General features: G+C 34.9%; 1 protein-coding gene across 5 annotated transcripts in view; it reads left to right on the top strand.

Annotated features, from left to right (window-relative positions):
• The window catches only part of ERCC6L2 (ERCC excision repair 6 like 2), a 53,343-nt gene extending 37,139 nt beyond the window's left edge, over nucleotides 1-16,204 (top strand). For all 5 annotated transcript variants that reach the window (XM_038170235.2, XM_038170236.2, XM_038170238.2 and 2 more), the window contains 3 exons: nucleotides 524-678; nucleotides 14,096-14,280; nucleotides 15,023-16,204. In XM_038170235.2, coding sequence (XP_038026163.1) covers nucleotides 524-678; nucleotides 14,096-14,280; nucleotides 15,023-15,992 — 1,310 coding nt within the window. In that variant the 3' untranslated portion in view covers nucleotides 15,993-16,204. The remainder of the gene's footprint in view (nucleotides 1-523; nucleotides 679-14,095; nucleotides 14,281-15,022) is intronic.
• Nucleotides 16,205-16,771: the final 567 nt, after the last annotated feature.

Consider the following 16,771-nt stretch of genomic DNA (forward strand, 5'->3'; position numbering starts at 1 on the left):
TCCTGTCTTCTGGGGAAATGAGCTGCTCTGCAGTATTCTCTTGAACATGTACTGTCCATTGAAAAATACTAGGATTAAAGATTTAATAACAATTCACAAATTAAGCCATGTAAACAGTAAAGACTTGAAAGTCTTGACAGGGATGGTAGTTTTTCCTCACATGTCTTAGTTTTTATTTATGTGACTTAAGAGTTTGAAGTACCATGTAGAAGATTTGGTTCTGTTAGTGACTGAACTTTAAACATCAGTATTGCAGCCATTAAATCATGGACACTTTGAAACTTCTTTCTCAATATGAAAAAGTCCCACACTGAAATGGCAGCAGCATTAAACTGGATAAATCTAATGATTGTTGTTAATTTCACAGAACAGGAAAACCTAGGGCTGAGTGAAATAATAACAAAAGTTTCAGCTTTCAAGTAAAACCTTTTTTTAAGATACGATATGCTTCTTGAGGATAACTGTGTACCTTAAGAGTTTTGGAATAACCAAGATCTTTGATATCATTCTCCTAATATTTCAGATGGTGTTCAGGAAGTGGCATATATACATTCGAATCAGAATGTGGTTGGATCCAGCAAGGCTGAGAATCACTTGAGCCGGTGGGCAGTGCGAGATGTATTTGAGTTGAAGCAATTTTCCCAGCTCCCTGCTAATGTAACAGTCTGTAGTGCCAAGGTAAAGAGAAATGTTTGGGAAATGTTGGTTTTAGTCTATTTTTATCCTCATTTTTCATCTTAAAAAGCTGTAACAAACTTGGTGGGTTTTTTTGTTAATGGCCACCGTGAATGATCAAAGTCACCGAGGATGGGAGAAGGAGGAGGAGAAGGGTCAAATGGTGGTCTAATAAATTACCTTTTTTTCTTTTTTCGTATTGGTCAGCTCTGAAAGAGTTGGGAATTGAGCAACAGAGCACCCCTCTGCGTGATTTTTCTCTGAGAGAAACAGTAGGAGTAACGATTAGGTGTTTGAAATCAAATTCTGTGCCATGTTGCTCTGATTTGAGGCTTGAAAAATCTTCAGTTTGACCTGGATTCAGTTAACAAAAATCCAGTTTCCACAGCACATACTAGAATCTCTGTGGCATGGAAAGTCAAACATTAATCAGTTCGAAGATTTTTTTTTGAGGGTGGAAACATGCAGTTGCTGTAATGGGTTAAATTAATGGTCATTAGAGTCTGCGCTTAATGTCTGAAACATAAAACTAGAGTTTACTGGGAGAGCTTCTTTGCAGCAACAGATACGTTTTAAGTTTTTTGTTGGTCATGCGTCTTTTTTAATTACATTTGGAATACATACAATCTGGAATAAATTCAGGTACAGTTTGTGTATTTTTATTCTTATTACAGAGTGGTTTTAATCTACTCTGATTATCTGGACACTTTGATGTTGTTTGTATTGTAATAAACATTTGCATTTTCCTAGACTGATTCTTAAGATAAACCACAACCATATAATAAGTAATTCGTGAATAACCAGTTTAGTCTTTACAAACATATTAGCAATCACTGTAGGAATTGTAGATACAAGATTTTGTCGTTCTAGGATGTTGAACATCCACAGTGGCTAAAAGAGTTTCTTCCAGTGTTGTTGATGTACTGTAACTAATAGAGCCATTAGCAGGGATGCCAAAGAATTTTTACACTGGGAAGATCAAACCAGGCCAACTGTTGTAAAGTGAGGCCTTTCAATTCCAACACATTTGCATTAGAATGTCGCTTCTTAACAGAAAAGTAGGTCAAAAATACTCAGGAATACTGTAGAAAGATGCTTTCTTAATGGGTGTTGCTGGTAACATTAATAAAATTAAGTATAAATGAAAGAAAATGTTGAAAGGACAACTTTGAGCAACTGTGTGTTGATCTATCTCTCTCAACATTTATTTTGTGAGAGTTCAGTTGTATTGTTTGTGCAATTACCTAGAGCCTGTGTGACTACAAATATTATAAATTAATTTCTCTTGTTTAACTTGTCAGTTTAAGCTATCTATTTTTTGACTCAGAAGCAATGGTAGTATCAATTCTCTTGGAGATTGAATGAGGCAGGAAGACATCAGTAATTATGGAGAAGGCTGCCTCTTGATTTCAGTTCCTGTTCTTGCTTTGACATAGAAAGCATTAATCTAGAAATTATTCCTCTATGGCTGCCTATTCTTAAACACGGAGCTTGGAATTCCTTGTTCTGTGCTTTTAAAAAAAAAAAAAAAAGAGCTGCTAAAGCCTCATAAAATTGTTTGAAAAGAGTATCTACTTAGAATATAACTTTTATTCTGTTCATTTATTCATTATTTTAGTTTCAAAACGTTTTCTATGAAAAATATGATCGTTTTTGCTCTTCTGGACATCAGACCATTTTTCAATTAATTTGCATTAGTTGAAGTTTGGTTTCATTGTCGGAGCAATTAATTCATCATAATTAAAAAGCTGATTTCAAGTGAAGCTTACCCAAAAAGATTTCAAAGATTAATATTAGATGTAATACTATTTTAAAAATACAGCTAAGTTTCCATCACAGTTTTAGGGAAATGGTCATAGTCTTAAATGCTGGAATCTTAACTATAACCTGATAGTTCTTGAAAGAAAAACTGAATTTCTGATAACTGAAATTTCTCATTTATTTTGATTTCTAGTGTCATTATTCTAACAGGGACTAACAATTACTGTATAGCTGTTTCTGTTCACTTTGAATTATCACTTTTTTAAATAGAAGTTTTTTTATAGTTATTTTATATTGAAGCTTTATTTGAGAGCATCATGAAGACCTATGAATATGTCCTTTTTTAAAGTACATTTAATGAAATTTTCTGATTTTCTACATAAGACTGATCAGAAATTGGTATTTTCAATTAATAAGTCTCTTCTTGACAATCAAAATATTTTTTATGCTGTTCAGTTTATCTGTGCCAACTGTGTCTTCCTGCTTCGATCTGCAATCTGTCTATAATAAGGTGTTTCTGCCTTTAAATTTATTTTACTTTATTTTATTTTTAAGAAATGACTCTTTTGGGAAAGGAATACAAAAACATTGAAAACTAACAGAGCATTCAGTTGAAGTGGATGTGTTTTCTGTTTGGAAATACTGTTTTTTCCTGCAGATCTCAAAGACTGACTAAAGCATTTTTCTTTCTACTTATGTATGAATCTAGAACCACAGGAGTAGAAAGCAACAACATAATAAGCATTAAGTAATAAGCAAAAATAATAAGTAATAAGCAACTAATATTGAACAGAATATTGACACTTTGTTGAATTCATCTTTTTTTCCTATCCACAGTGGATAAACTAGGTTTATTAGTCCTTTATTGCTGAAGCCAGGAGACTAATGTAGGCATTTAAGTTGCCTACAAGTTACAATACACATGAGGATCCTGGGGAGTCGAGGTAGAAGGTTGGGGAACAGGAAGTTTTTGTTTGTCAAAGAAAGCTTTACAGGAATTTAGGAAATCGTACTTAAGAACATGAGTAACTAATGAACTGATTATAAAAAGTGTAAGATTTGAACTTAAGGATAGAAAAAGGTGTCTTGTTGATAGAACATCTTGTTTTTGAAGTGTAAGTTTCAGTTGAGCATGTTTTCTATCCAGTAAGGAATAGTCAGTCTGTCCTTAATGTTACTTGTGCTATGATTCATGTATCATCTGCCTTTTCTCTGATTAATGAAACATAGTATGTGAACCTCCTAACCTCCTCTACCTCTAAAGGCATAGGGAAACAAAGTCTTGGTTCTTTTTCACAAGAAATAGCTCTTGCTACTATTTCTTCTTTGCTTTTTGCTGCAGGGTCCAGAACTGGGCTGATAAACACCTCTAAGTCTGTTGCAGAGCTTTTGACTCTTCTTTGTGCAGAGGTATTGGGGAACACGGTCATACTCTCAATTCTTCTTTGTTTTCAAATGAATTGTACAAACTGACTAGTTTAGCTAGAACGTCCACTCTTATAATAGGGTATTCTTGTTTAGTGTGGATATCCACAGATCCTATGTGATGGCTGAAAATTCAGTTGGTTTGGGTAACAGCAAACAGAATATGAAGCGTGCCATCATGAAATGAGAGTAAAACATGTGAGAGCTCTCTCAAATTCTCAGCTGTGAAAAATTAGATAAAATCTGAAAGTAGTAAAAGTAACAAGAAAATATACGCATTAAGTAGACAAACGAGAAAGTAAACCACATCTTGGATGAATATTACTAGCCAAACTGAGTCCTGTCCAGTATTTGAATTAAAGAAAATAACCATTTGAAGATAGTTTGAGTATGACAATGGAAGAAGCAAGCAAATGTGGCACTCTTTATCACATGCTGTTGAAGAAACTAAAAGGTACTGTATTTTGGGGAATATCTACCCTTTGTCTGATGAGGTCATCAGATTGCATAAAAATGGAAGATGCTGTAGCTGTAGGTAAGATGAAGTGATGTTCTCAGTGAAGAGAGAAGCTGTTGTCATCTTACAGAAGGAGCCATCATAAATAGACATCTGTAGCAGTGTATATCTGCTTTAACTTTAGTTTTCAAATATAACAAGGAATGCACTTAAAAGATTAGAAATTTTAATTTATTTACTTTAGATAGACATAGTACTTATACATTTAGATATCCCTTAAAGTCAGAAAACTGGAATTATGGTAACAATATTTTAGCCTCCTAACAACAGTTTCTGAGTCATACACATTACCTAGTGTCTGAAAATTGTCCAAATTCTGCCCATTGACCACAACTGGCAGTGTCAGATCAATGTAGATTTGGGGAAGAGAGAACAGAAGAGCAGAACATACTGTTATATAATGTCTCCCAAAGAGCTGATGTTTCTGATAGTGCCATTTATGTGAAAGGCATTGAAGTGTCAATAGGAAGAGGTGTTTAAGTTCCTTGTTCCATGCAGAAATGTGGCAAACAGCTGTTCTGAATTTTGAAGATACAGATTATATCTCAAGTAATTTCCACTAAGTCCATCCTCTGCAGGTTCTGGGCTATGCAATGTATTTTTAAAACTAAGTCTTTCAGAGACCAGTCAAGTGTCTCTCTCAGATTGCAGTTTGCAGGTCAGCTGTCTGATACCATGATGCAGAGAGTATCACACCAGACTTCAGTGTTCTAAACTCCTGAGTGGAAAATGCACGTCATTTAGTGTGGCAGGTATCTACCACAGTAACAACTACTGAGAACTGTTCTTTGCAGCTTCCTTACTCATACACAGGATAGACTTCATCTGCAATTTCACAGTAGATTATTTCTAAGAAGGATTTTCTGATATTTCGTATAGAACTGTGAAGGAATAAGATTATGTTAAAAAACAAAAAAGATACTAGAGTAACGATCTTGTTTGCTTGCATTTTCTGTGTTGTTTTTAGGCTGCTCTAATGCGTTTGAATCATCTTCATTCTGCATTTTATTTTTGATTCAAATCTGTTTATACATCTGTGCAAATAGACTTGGTTGGAAATTCTCTTTTTATCAAACAAGTGAAGAATTGTCTATTACTTCATCACTATCTATTAAAAAATAAGTTCTTTATTTGGGTTTTCAGCTATCTTGTGTAACTACAGAAAAAAGAATATTGAAAACAAGCACTTCTACAAAAAATGTGAAAGAAACCTCTAGACCAGACATGGTGGCCTTTTAAAGCCAGAGTGTAATTTTCAGACTAGGTGTACAGTTATTTCAGCCTTTCAGGAAGCAAACAAAGAAGTCTTGAGATTCATTCATGTGATACTTTGTTCAAAATTCTTCTGGCATTGTGAATTTTAGGTAAAAATGAAAGTGTTAACATTTTCTCTGAGATCTTAATCATCAATGAAGTATTTGAGTTTTTTTTCCTGGTGGGTTCCAGGTTCCAAAGCAACCTGTGGTGTAGGAGCTTGTTACTTTGTTTTTTTGGGTAACTTGCACTGTTTTTTGTGAAGCTTTTTCTTAGGTACAATAAGGAATAGAAGCCTCCCAGAGTCAAGATTAAATATCTTCTAATGTTTCTAGTCTATTCTGAATTAAATGACTGCATTCCTTAATTAATTCCCTAATTAATTGGCAAAAACAACCCGTGTGAAATATTTTACGCAAGTACAGAAGTCTGAAGTAGGCTTTCTTTACTTCTTGTAAAGCTGAACTTGTGAAGTATTTCTTCAATAGGAATCCTGGGAAGGGGGGAGGGGTGAAGAGAGGGGGCTGAAGCCTGGGGAAGACTTTACAGAAGGCATAATGTGTCATAATAGTCAAAAATAGGAACAGGGCATACTAAGTAAATTGAAAAAAATGATGACGTCCCACATTAGAGCTAACTTGCCCTTTTTAATACGTGGAAAAGTATTAGTCACATAGAACTTCTACTGTACCTGTTGAATATGTGGAGTCTTTTTTTTTTTTTCAGCCAACTGTATGTTTTCAACTTAAGTTTACTTAGTTTTACTGAAAAGAAATGTACAAAGACAGCCATTCAATTGAGGATTAATCACTATGGCAACAGAAATGTGGTGCCTGGAAAGGGGGAGGATGTATTCTCCCCTCTGCTTCCTGCCAGCTGTCATATTCAACCTCTGTGGCATGAATTCAGGCCAAAATATAGACTGTGACCAGCTCTAAGAAACTATATCTGTATTTTTATAAATTGGTACAAGAATCACGCTATAAAAGAAGACTTAATCCTCTGAATTGGATGACAGACATTTGGCAGTCTTGCCAGTGTTGGACAGAGAAATAACGGGATGCTTTGTAGTAAAACCTGGATTAATGGTAAACCCCTCTTTATGTTATTGCAATGTGGTGTAAATGAGAGAACTAAGCATGCTGTCAGCCTGAGAAAAAACGTGCCCTTTGTATTTCCAATGCAGATTTAAGTGCTGTTGAGAATACTGTAAATAAAAAAGTTGTGTTATTAAGAACTTCTCTTTATTGTATTTGTATTGCATTGACATTTTGTAGATTATTTAAACAAAGACTTTCTATCAGTTATAGTAACTCTGATTGCAGTGTGTTTGCACAGCTTTCAGGTTCAACAAGTTTAGATAGTTGTTTACAATGAGTAGGCTTTGGGGAGATAACATTCCATTATGCTTGCTCTTCTGGGATGGGGAATGCCATTCAGCTTTAAAGTAATTGTTCCCAAATGATTGGCCTGTAATGCTGCTTTATTGAGATTACTGTTTCAGTTTACAATGGAATTAACTATTTCAGTATGGTGTAGGTATTTTTAAATTTGGTCAGCATGTAAGTGACATTCTGCAATGTAAGTTGCATTTTCTTTATGGTGTACGTGCCTGGCTTTCTGTTTTGCTGCTCTTTGATGGAGGGGTGGGAGTGCAAAAGAAGGTAGATGAAAATCCACAGACCTCTGCTGGAATAAAGTTAACCTTAACCAACCTATCTCAAAATACAAAGCTATCTCCTCTCATCCAAACAGTAACAATAAGTGGCACATAATTTATGGCATTGTGTTTGTTGTGAAAAGGTCATATGGCTTATAAGAATTTTTTTATTTAAAAAAAAAAAAAAATTAAAAGAAACTGCTCCCAATGAGAAAATTTGCTGGTACTGTATTGGAGAAGAAACAGTGGAACTCAGAAGTAAATGCAAAACAGAAAGAAAGCACTCTGTCCTCATTTGACTTAGTAGGCTATTTTCCACTGCCAAGCAAAATACTAGAGTCTGTGTAGTCCTTAGTTTCTGTTTGGATGAGAAAAAAAAAAAAACTGAGATGACGAATGGGAAAATATATACTGCTCTGATAAATTTTATTTTATCAGCAGGTGTAGCTAAATATTGGTCTATCCATGCTCTGGTAAACATAAAACTGCAAGTCCTGCTTTGTGTGTTGGTTGAATATTTTGGAGGACTAATAGGAACACTGGCTAAGTCTAAGTCTAACTTTTTTCTAGTAGCTTGGATAATATTTCAGCTATTGGTCTGCTATGATATTATCAAATATTAGGTGTCATAGAAATCATTTTAATTCAGAATTAATATAAATGCAATTGTTCAAGAGTATTTTAAAATTCCAGAGTAGGTTAGCTTTATTTTCTAGACAGTTGAGCTACTCAACATTAGCCATACAATTACTTCTAATTCTCATTCTATAATCCTATTCTGCTAGAACGATAGACCAATTCAATCTGGCTAAGACTGTCTTTCAGTTAGGAAAGTTAAATTCAGAAGGAAAATTGATGTATGTTTTAAATTGATTTAATATACAATAAGATTCAGGCATATTTCAAACTGGGATTTGTAAGTCACTGTAACGCTTTGAAGTACATAATTTGTTCGGTATTATATCATCTATAAGTAGAAAAGCAATTCTGCTTTCTTTTAAAAATTAGGTGGAAGCATTCAGATTATTCCATGAAGATAGCTTTTCTATGATCTTGAGTAGAGGGACCTCAATTTTAGATAAACTATGTGAAATTTTCAGAGGACACTGTTATACTCTGTTTTCCTTGCCATGTAAAATGATTTAGGAAGAAATTGTTGTTGGACATGAGTATGTGTAGAAGAGAGAAAATGAGAGCACGGAGAAACAGGTAACAAACATTTTAGTCTGTTTATATATGATACGTCCTGACAAGTATGTAAAATGTAGACAAAGTAGAAACACTATCTAAGAATAGCATATATTCAAGAACAGAATATGGAAAAGTCATACTTTTGGATATATATTATCCAAAAGGCTTCTGGGGAGTGGGGGTGCAGAAAACCAAAAAAAAAAAAAAAAAAAAAAAAGAAAACTAATGGGGAAAAAAAGATTAACTAAAATAATATAGAATTGTAATTTGGATAGATAAAGTCACTGAAATACAATGAGTATCACTTGGTCAAAGTAGCAATTGCCCAATATCCGCTGCAACTTGTAATATACCTGAGAAATTGCCTGTTTTGTCTGGTTTTGAGGATAGTGGGAAAATGTATGCCATATTTTACCTTGCAGTTCTATTATTTGCTTGCATGCCAAGTTTTAAGAGGATAGTCATACTGAACTCAGAGTTTTTATGCTTTTTTCTGATTGAGGTAACAAGATATTTGAGAAGGCCATTCTTGTGCACTTCAGAAACAAAAACAAACAACAAAACTCTTCAAGGGATGATATCCTGGATATCTGACAGCAGTGGTTTCCTGTGTAGAGAAAAGCTAGTAACACTGCTTCAGATGTGAGTGGGGAAGTCAGAGATGGGAATTGCTGCTGGGAAGCAGTATCCGGCAAGGTACCTGCCATAATGGTTCTTCAGTTAAGCAATAGAAGAGGGGAGGATACTCAGATGTCGTGCAACTATGGATGAGGAGTAATTGTGCAAACATGTTTTCATCTTCAGGCTTCTGTAGGAACTTCATTATCCTCAAACTGGTTACTAAAGAAAATGTCATAGACAAGAAGAGACAGACTTAAAAAAAAGTATTATCCCGGCACCAGTGTCTTTTTCTCTACTGATCACGCCCCTAGACTCTGCTCATCTGCTCTATCACACGTTGTCATCTTGCTATACTTAAGAAGATGAACATTGTTCTCTCTTGCTGTGCTTGAAGGAGCTACAGAGAAAAAGGGGGAAGTCACAGACCTAAAATGATTGGTCACGTGTGAAGATGCTCATACATGTATGTTTGCATTCACTGCCACAGGGCATAGCCACCTCTCTGTGCCTGTAGCAGGAAGGACGTAGGCAGAAGTTTTTTGCCATCAAAAATAGACATGAATTGGCTTGGGTGTATGTATGCTGTTTTAAAAACTCCTGTAACTGTGTGGTGGTGGGTGCATGGAGCAATCAGATCCAAGAGCTGTTGGAATCTCTAAGCAGAAGTGATGGCTGTACTGTAGCACTTACATTTTTGCTTGATTCTCAGCTGTATGTCCTTGAAGAGAGTGAGTCTCTAAGTGTGCGCTGATGTGGGACTTCAAAGGTGCAGGTGCTGGACTCATGGTTACAGCCCATATATAGAATGTAACTCCAAGAAATTGGAACTTACTAGTAGTATCCAGTACCTTAGGTATAGTTTTATGAGTAAGATGCATACCTAACAAATGAAGAAGGAATAGAGGAAAATACTTTCTGTGGCAGAAAGATAGGAAGGGTGTATATGTCATATTTAAGTTGAAAATCCCAGAGTTTAAATGGAACATGAAAGGTGAAAATGAGTGGTTTCTCTGACATTTCTTCATGAGTGGTAAGAGTCCCAAGTTTTTCTGAATGCTTCTAAAACTGTTTTCTGCAAAGTTATGTAATGACCACTCTTCCTTCCTATTGCTTTATGTGAAAAGGCTCTTTAGAGCCAATGCAATAAACGGAGATTGGACAGGATAAGAAAATAAGTGTAAAACAAGAAGAAATGACTGTTTATTTACATGTTACTTTCTATCATTGACAATTACACTTCAGAATTTCATTTTACTGCTCTTTTTTTTACATTCCACACACACTCCTGCCCCCTCATTTACTGGGTTGTTTTCTGCAGTGTAATCTTCTCTCATGTACCTTTTTTGAATCCAAAAAAAATGTTTCTTCTACTGATCAACTTGGATCTATAGCTCTTTGGGTGTGTTATATACATGCCTGTGTTTGAAGATAAATTTTTTATTTCTCCTAAGCTTTGTGCTGAGATTTCCTTGGCAAAGAGGAATGGCAGAAGTTTGAAGACAGTAGTAAAAATACAATGTTCAGTAATTCAATAATACATCAGTACTTTTTGTCTTTGATAAAAGGAATTTAGGTGTTACTTGTTTCCAATGCCAATGTGAAATGGCTAGAGACAGGAGAAAATGTGAAGAATGCAGTAACATATAAAGGTGTGTTACAGGTAATTCAGTATATGTGTACTTAATTTATCAGGTGACCAGTGAATAAGTGGTGAAGTTTAAAGGGAAATTTGTACTTTGAGCAGTGAAAATTTCTATGTGTACTTTAATATAGTTAAGTATTTAATAAAGACTCCTTTTGTAATTGCTGTCAATCCTTTTTAAAAAAAAATCTTCTAAAATACAGTTGGGATCCACTAATTATTGCTTTAGCTTTACATCATGTATTTCATAAGGCTAATTAGAAGATGTGCACTGCAGTACACACAAAAAAAAATGAACACAGTAATGTGTCTGGCGTAATGTTTGGCAAGAATTCTTTTTCATCAGCATGTTCTTTTGAGAAGTTCAACAACACTTGCGGTTATTTAAGTAAAATAATTAATATACAATACTATAAGATAAGCAAAGGTAAAGTGCACTTCCAATGCACAGAATCCTTGGGGTGAAGGATTTTTCTTTCCTGTATTATTCCCTTCTTCAGGTCATAAATTTTTGAATGGGAAACCCTTTGTATGAATACATTGTTGAATGTGCTATTGTCAGTAACGTAATAACAACAGTCAGAGGTTCCTAGCTGAATGAGATTCAATTGATTTGTCTTACTTTGCAAGATTGCCTGAGGCATATGACGCACATGATAATTCAGATTCACAAGACCAGGTTTCTAAAGTCAAAGTGGAACTGGATGTAAGAACAGATAACGGGAGGGACATATGATGGTAGAGAAAGCACTTGAGGAAAAGAAAATAGCTGTCAAAAGGAATTTTTCATCATAAAATTGATTTGAATTGTTAAGTTAGAAGGCAAGTATTTAAAGGGAATTAAAAAAAAAAAAGTTTTTGAGAGAGAGGAAATAGTAGAATTAATGACTAACAGATGACATCAGATTGAAAAGAAAGCTAAGAAATACAGTGCTGGAGTGTTGATTGAAGTTTTAACTTTTTTAATGGTAATGCAAGTAGAAAAATACAGGGAATATTTTCGTCTATACACGTGGAAATGCTATCAGTAGCTTGAACATCAGCCATGTGTCATCCAGAGTAACAAACTTCAGATTGGACCTTTAGACAGTGCTGACCCATCATGAGAAAAACTACTGAAACAGGTGTTTTAGTTCTACTGATAAAATGCTTAGGTATAAAATGCTTAGGCTTATCGTGCATACATATGTGTATATATGTGTATATGAATATGAGTTTGGGGATGGATTTAAGTTGGCAAACTCTCAGAAACATTCCGAAATTCAAGAGAGCCAGTTGCGTTTTAGCCTAACTGGGTGCCATGTAACTAATTGGCCTTGCTGCAGAGAGCTGTGATAAGATTTTCAAGAGTAACTCACAGTGGCCATTAGCTCTCACAACCTTACAACTGTTGGGATGACTTGTTTCCACTAAATTTTTATAGAGTCAGCAAAAATCTTTGAGCTGCTAATTTGGGTACAAAAGGAGGAACTGTCTGTGTGGGTTTTTTTTGCTGTTTCTCTCTGGTTGGCAGTGCTAGTCCATGCAGTTATGTTTGGTACTTCCTGAAGTAAATATGCCATATCTGAAGTTATTTACAGTTAGCAGTTTTTAACTTAAATTGCTCGTCTCTGCCGAATTATACAACTTCCGGTATGTCTACAAAATTTGCCTTTCTTTTTCCTCCTAAGAGTTTTTAATCTGTATGTGAACAGATACGTAAACAAAGTGTTGCTGCCTTTTATACTTTGGCCTTGTTTATTAAGTGGTAGTTGAATGTACTTTTATGGAGGCTTTAAATACTTTTAAGACAGGCATTAACATGGTCAGGCAATTATTATTAGATTACGCAATCCCAATTTCCTGACAGAGTGACAAATACCCTATGCATTGTCACAGTAAAGTCTGAGTTATATAACTATTTTGTCATGCCAAAATTACATCAAAACAGATATATTTCAAAACTGGAATTGGTTTGTTTGTTTGTTTGTTTTTCCAATATATTTTCCTGAGTAAGTTCTCTATCATCTATGCAAATGTTTTTTTAAAAAAGGAAAGAAGCCTGTAAATATTTTACATATATATACAGAATTAGCAAGATAACTATATAATATTTATGCGACAGATGATATCTGCTAATTCAATGTTAATTTTGTTGCTATCACCATAATATTGAGATATAGACAGTTTTTAAAATCTTAATTGGAGCCTTGTTTTCAGTTTTGTTTACTGTAATAATGTATTGAAGTTCTGATATTTGGAATTGTGCATGTAGCTTAAAGAGTGAAAATCTATACCTGTAAGTCCCTTAGTATAAACTCTCTTTGTATGCTAGTTTGAGGTTACTTGCCAAAGTAATGGATTGGGAACAGATGTGCAATCCTAAAGCTCAAGAACATTGTGAACAGCCCATGGAAATAAAGGAAGTGGACATGGATCAAATAGAAACACATTGGGAAGAAACACTGTAGATCCAAAACCAAATTTTGAACTGTAGATGACAAGGTGTGAACATAGTTTGTGCTTTCATCTTTCAGATACTGTCAGTAGGGAGACTGAGGACGTCGTTAAGCAGTTGTTTTTTTTCCCTGACCTCATTTTGGGGAAAAGATGGTGTAGCTTTTCTGTTTTTCTTTGTTCCCCCCTGCCCTGTTCAAATGCATTCTTTACTGTTCATATTGCCTTCTGAGAGAGATATGTACAAGTACAGTGTGTTTTGCTCTTACCTGTTTTATAATGTAAGTAGAATGTAGGGTTTTTTTCTCCACTTTTTCAGGCAAGTATAGTGATACTTTCAAAAGTAACCTTATATGTTTTATAAATTGTTTGTGTGTTAGCTGCTTTGATATTGACAGAAATGTTCTTATCTTAATTTCGGTATCTCTATTTGTATCACTATATCTAATAATATATATTATCAAGAATTATTAGGAAGCAGAGAATCTAAATAATATTGTACTAGATAAATCAAGTAAGATATTGTTAAGACTATAACATACAGAGAAATCTTTTTTTTTTTTTTTTTTTGCAATTATATTTGGAGGTTCTAACTGATGTTTGGGTCCCATGGCATGAGATTAAGTATTTGTACATACATTAAGTATTTTGTACATACAACACCTGTTAGCGCATTAGAGAATTTTGTGATCTTTCAGTTATCCTAACTAACATTTACTTTATGTATTAACCTTACTCTTAGAGAACTAAGACTTCCCTTCACTGTACCAGGAAGCTGATGATGTAACAGAGTTTACAATGCAGCTCTGAATCCCAGTCTTAGCACACAAATTCTTGAGCTTCAGAAGCAGTCATAACAACATTGTTTCAGAGGCACAGTTGTTTTGACAATTTCCATGTCTTGTTTTGCTAGAAAGATGAAGAAAACTCTGAAGAAGAGATGGCGGGGGCGAACGTTATGAAAAGAGGGAAAGAAATGATGTTGAACAGTAAGCAACACCTCTATGTTGTGCATCCTGTGATCCAGAAAAACAAAAAAGTACACAGAGTGGGTTCAACCACCTTCTTGGTTGGAAAGACACCCAAAGAAATACGCAGGTGAGAACAAAGTAAAATTCTAGGCATGAAATGTTACTGTTGTTCAACCCTACTCAGGGAATACTGATGATTTTCTGTGGCAAGAGCAGAACTAATGGGATACTTCCACTCAAACTCTATGGAGTCACATAATTGATTAATAAAACAAACTGAATCCACAAATCAGTTTAATGTGTTGGTTCGATCTGTCATATGTTATATGACACTGTGCAGATGTCATCACCACAGTGTTCATGGTATGTGCACCATGCAGTATTGCAAACTAATGTTTTAGCTGTCTAGAAACAAGAAATGTTATAGTGAGAGCTTCTGACTGTCTACTGGTTTTGTCTAGATTTCATCACTTTCATAGACTGTAAAAAGATTGGACATATATATAACTTTTTATCGTGAAACTCAGTATTTTTTTTTAATATTTCTTTTAATATGTTTTTTCCCTTCATCTTTGGAAAGATAAGAGTCTTTCTGTCTTATTTTTCCTTTTTCCCCAAATTCTTGCTGTCAATATTGTTAATTAAATTCCATTGATACATAGATAGCCAGGTGGTATGTGGAAAAGAAAGTGGAAAGCTATTGCTAAGTTGGCAAATCTGGAATTCGGATTTGGTATATATTTTTAATTTGGCCTTGTGACAAGGAAATCACTATGATAGTTGGTATATAAGTCATTTTGAAAATTGCTTCTTTTGTTCCTAATTAAAGTTGTTGGTTATAAAACGTTTTTTCTTTTTGATTATTACAGGAGACAATTTGAGGAAATGGTATCTCACTTCAATATGGGATCAGTGGAAGAACTTGCAGAACATATTACAAAAGCTACATCAGAAACACGGCAGAAGATGTTGAGAGAATTTTACATTTCAAAGCATCCAGAGGCGGAATCTTTGTTTCCAGTTGAAATACCAGCACAAGTTTCTCACGATTATGTGGAAAGAGAAGCGGATGCAAGAAACTCTAGAAAAAGAAAATCTGTTGTTAATTTCGGAAGACTCAAGTCTAGACTTTCATCAGCTAAAGAACTTCTGAGTGGAACTACAGGAATGCAGAAACAGCAAAGCTGTGAAGAAGTAGAGCAACTTCACAGTGATTTCTGTTTGCAAGATAATGTGTGTGTTAAAAATACAAAATACAAACAATCACTCACTGATGCTACTCAAGATATTGAAAGGAGAAACAGTCAGGCATTCAAGGATTTTATGGCATCTGGTTCATTAAGCAGTAAATCAGAAATAATTGAGGTGCTGTCTGTAAAAAGCTGTGAAGAACAGCAGGATTCAGCAGTAATAGAGCTGCCAAGAAAAAGATCCCTGTCTCAGTCAGAAAACAAGGAGAGAAAAGCTGAGACTTATAAGAAGTCTTTTGTGGACTTGCTTGGAGATACCTCTATTCTCAATGACCTCTTCGGAAATGGTGGAAATGAGCCTACGGAATCACCAAGGAGAATCCCTTCGGGGCAAGTAGAAAAATCAAAGGAAAGACCGAAAGACTTCTGGGACATGCTGAATGAGCAGAATGAGGAGAGCCTCAGAAAGCTCACGGACCTGGCAGTCATAGAGAAGCTGTGTGAAAGAGCACCTCAAGCAGTGACAGAGAAGAGAGGTGTGTGTGAAAGTTCTCTTTGGAAAAAAAATGAGAACTTTCTATGGAAAAAACACAGTACAGATGATCCAGATGAACCATCCACTGCTACATCTTGTGATGTAGTGAAATGAAGATTTTCTGCGTGAGTTGGACTATAATTGTTTTAGTTAAATGAACATTAAAATGTGTAGAACTTCTGCAAAACATGATACCTCCTTGAAATGAAATGTAAAGTGATGAATTCATATTTATTATGATACTAGTGTACATTTTACATTGACTAAATTGTACATTATCATAAGCTATGACATACCATTTTAGATTAAATTCTTTTTAAATGTTTTGAGTGCACTTTGCTTTCTTGAATCCTGATTATATTCCTACAGTCGGTAGCAATGCTAAGCAGTTTTCCCCGTGTGCACATTTGCTACCCTCAGACATTGTGGCAGAATCTGAGTATGGTAACAGGATTTGACAAAGCAACTCTTCGTATTTTCTGAGCTACTGAGGACTCGGAGCATCCAGAGACAGGGGTGATTTCTAGACTTAAATGTTTTTTTTTTTTATTGGATTTTGCTCAGTCTCTCTACAAAGCTTTGGAGCTTCTAATTAACTTCAGTATCCTGCGGCAGTGAGTTCCTCGGCTTAGTTGATGTGAAGGAGCACCAATTTTAGTTTGTTCACTGTCTTTTTCAGTGTGAGATCTGCTGCATGTTAAATGATGTGAAGTGTAAAATTTCATGTCACTACATTTCTACCTTTTTTATAGGCTTCAGTGATGCCTTTGTCAGATTATGTGGTCTGAACACTTTGGTGTTGAGAACTATGTAAGGAAAAAAGTTTCTATTTTCAAATGGAATAAAATATATTCTGACTTTTAGCAAATTTCAGGAAGAATGTATTGCCATTC

The sequence above is a fragment of the Anas platyrhynchos genome, chromosome Z (assembly GCF_047663525.1).
Source record: "Anas platyrhynchos isolate ZD024472 breed Pekin duck chromosome Z, IASCAAS_PekinDuck_T2T, whole genome shotgun sequence".
In the NCBI taxonomy this organism is placed as follows: Eukaryota; Metazoa; Chordata; class Aves; order Anseriformes; family Anatidae; genus Anas; species Anas platyrhynchos.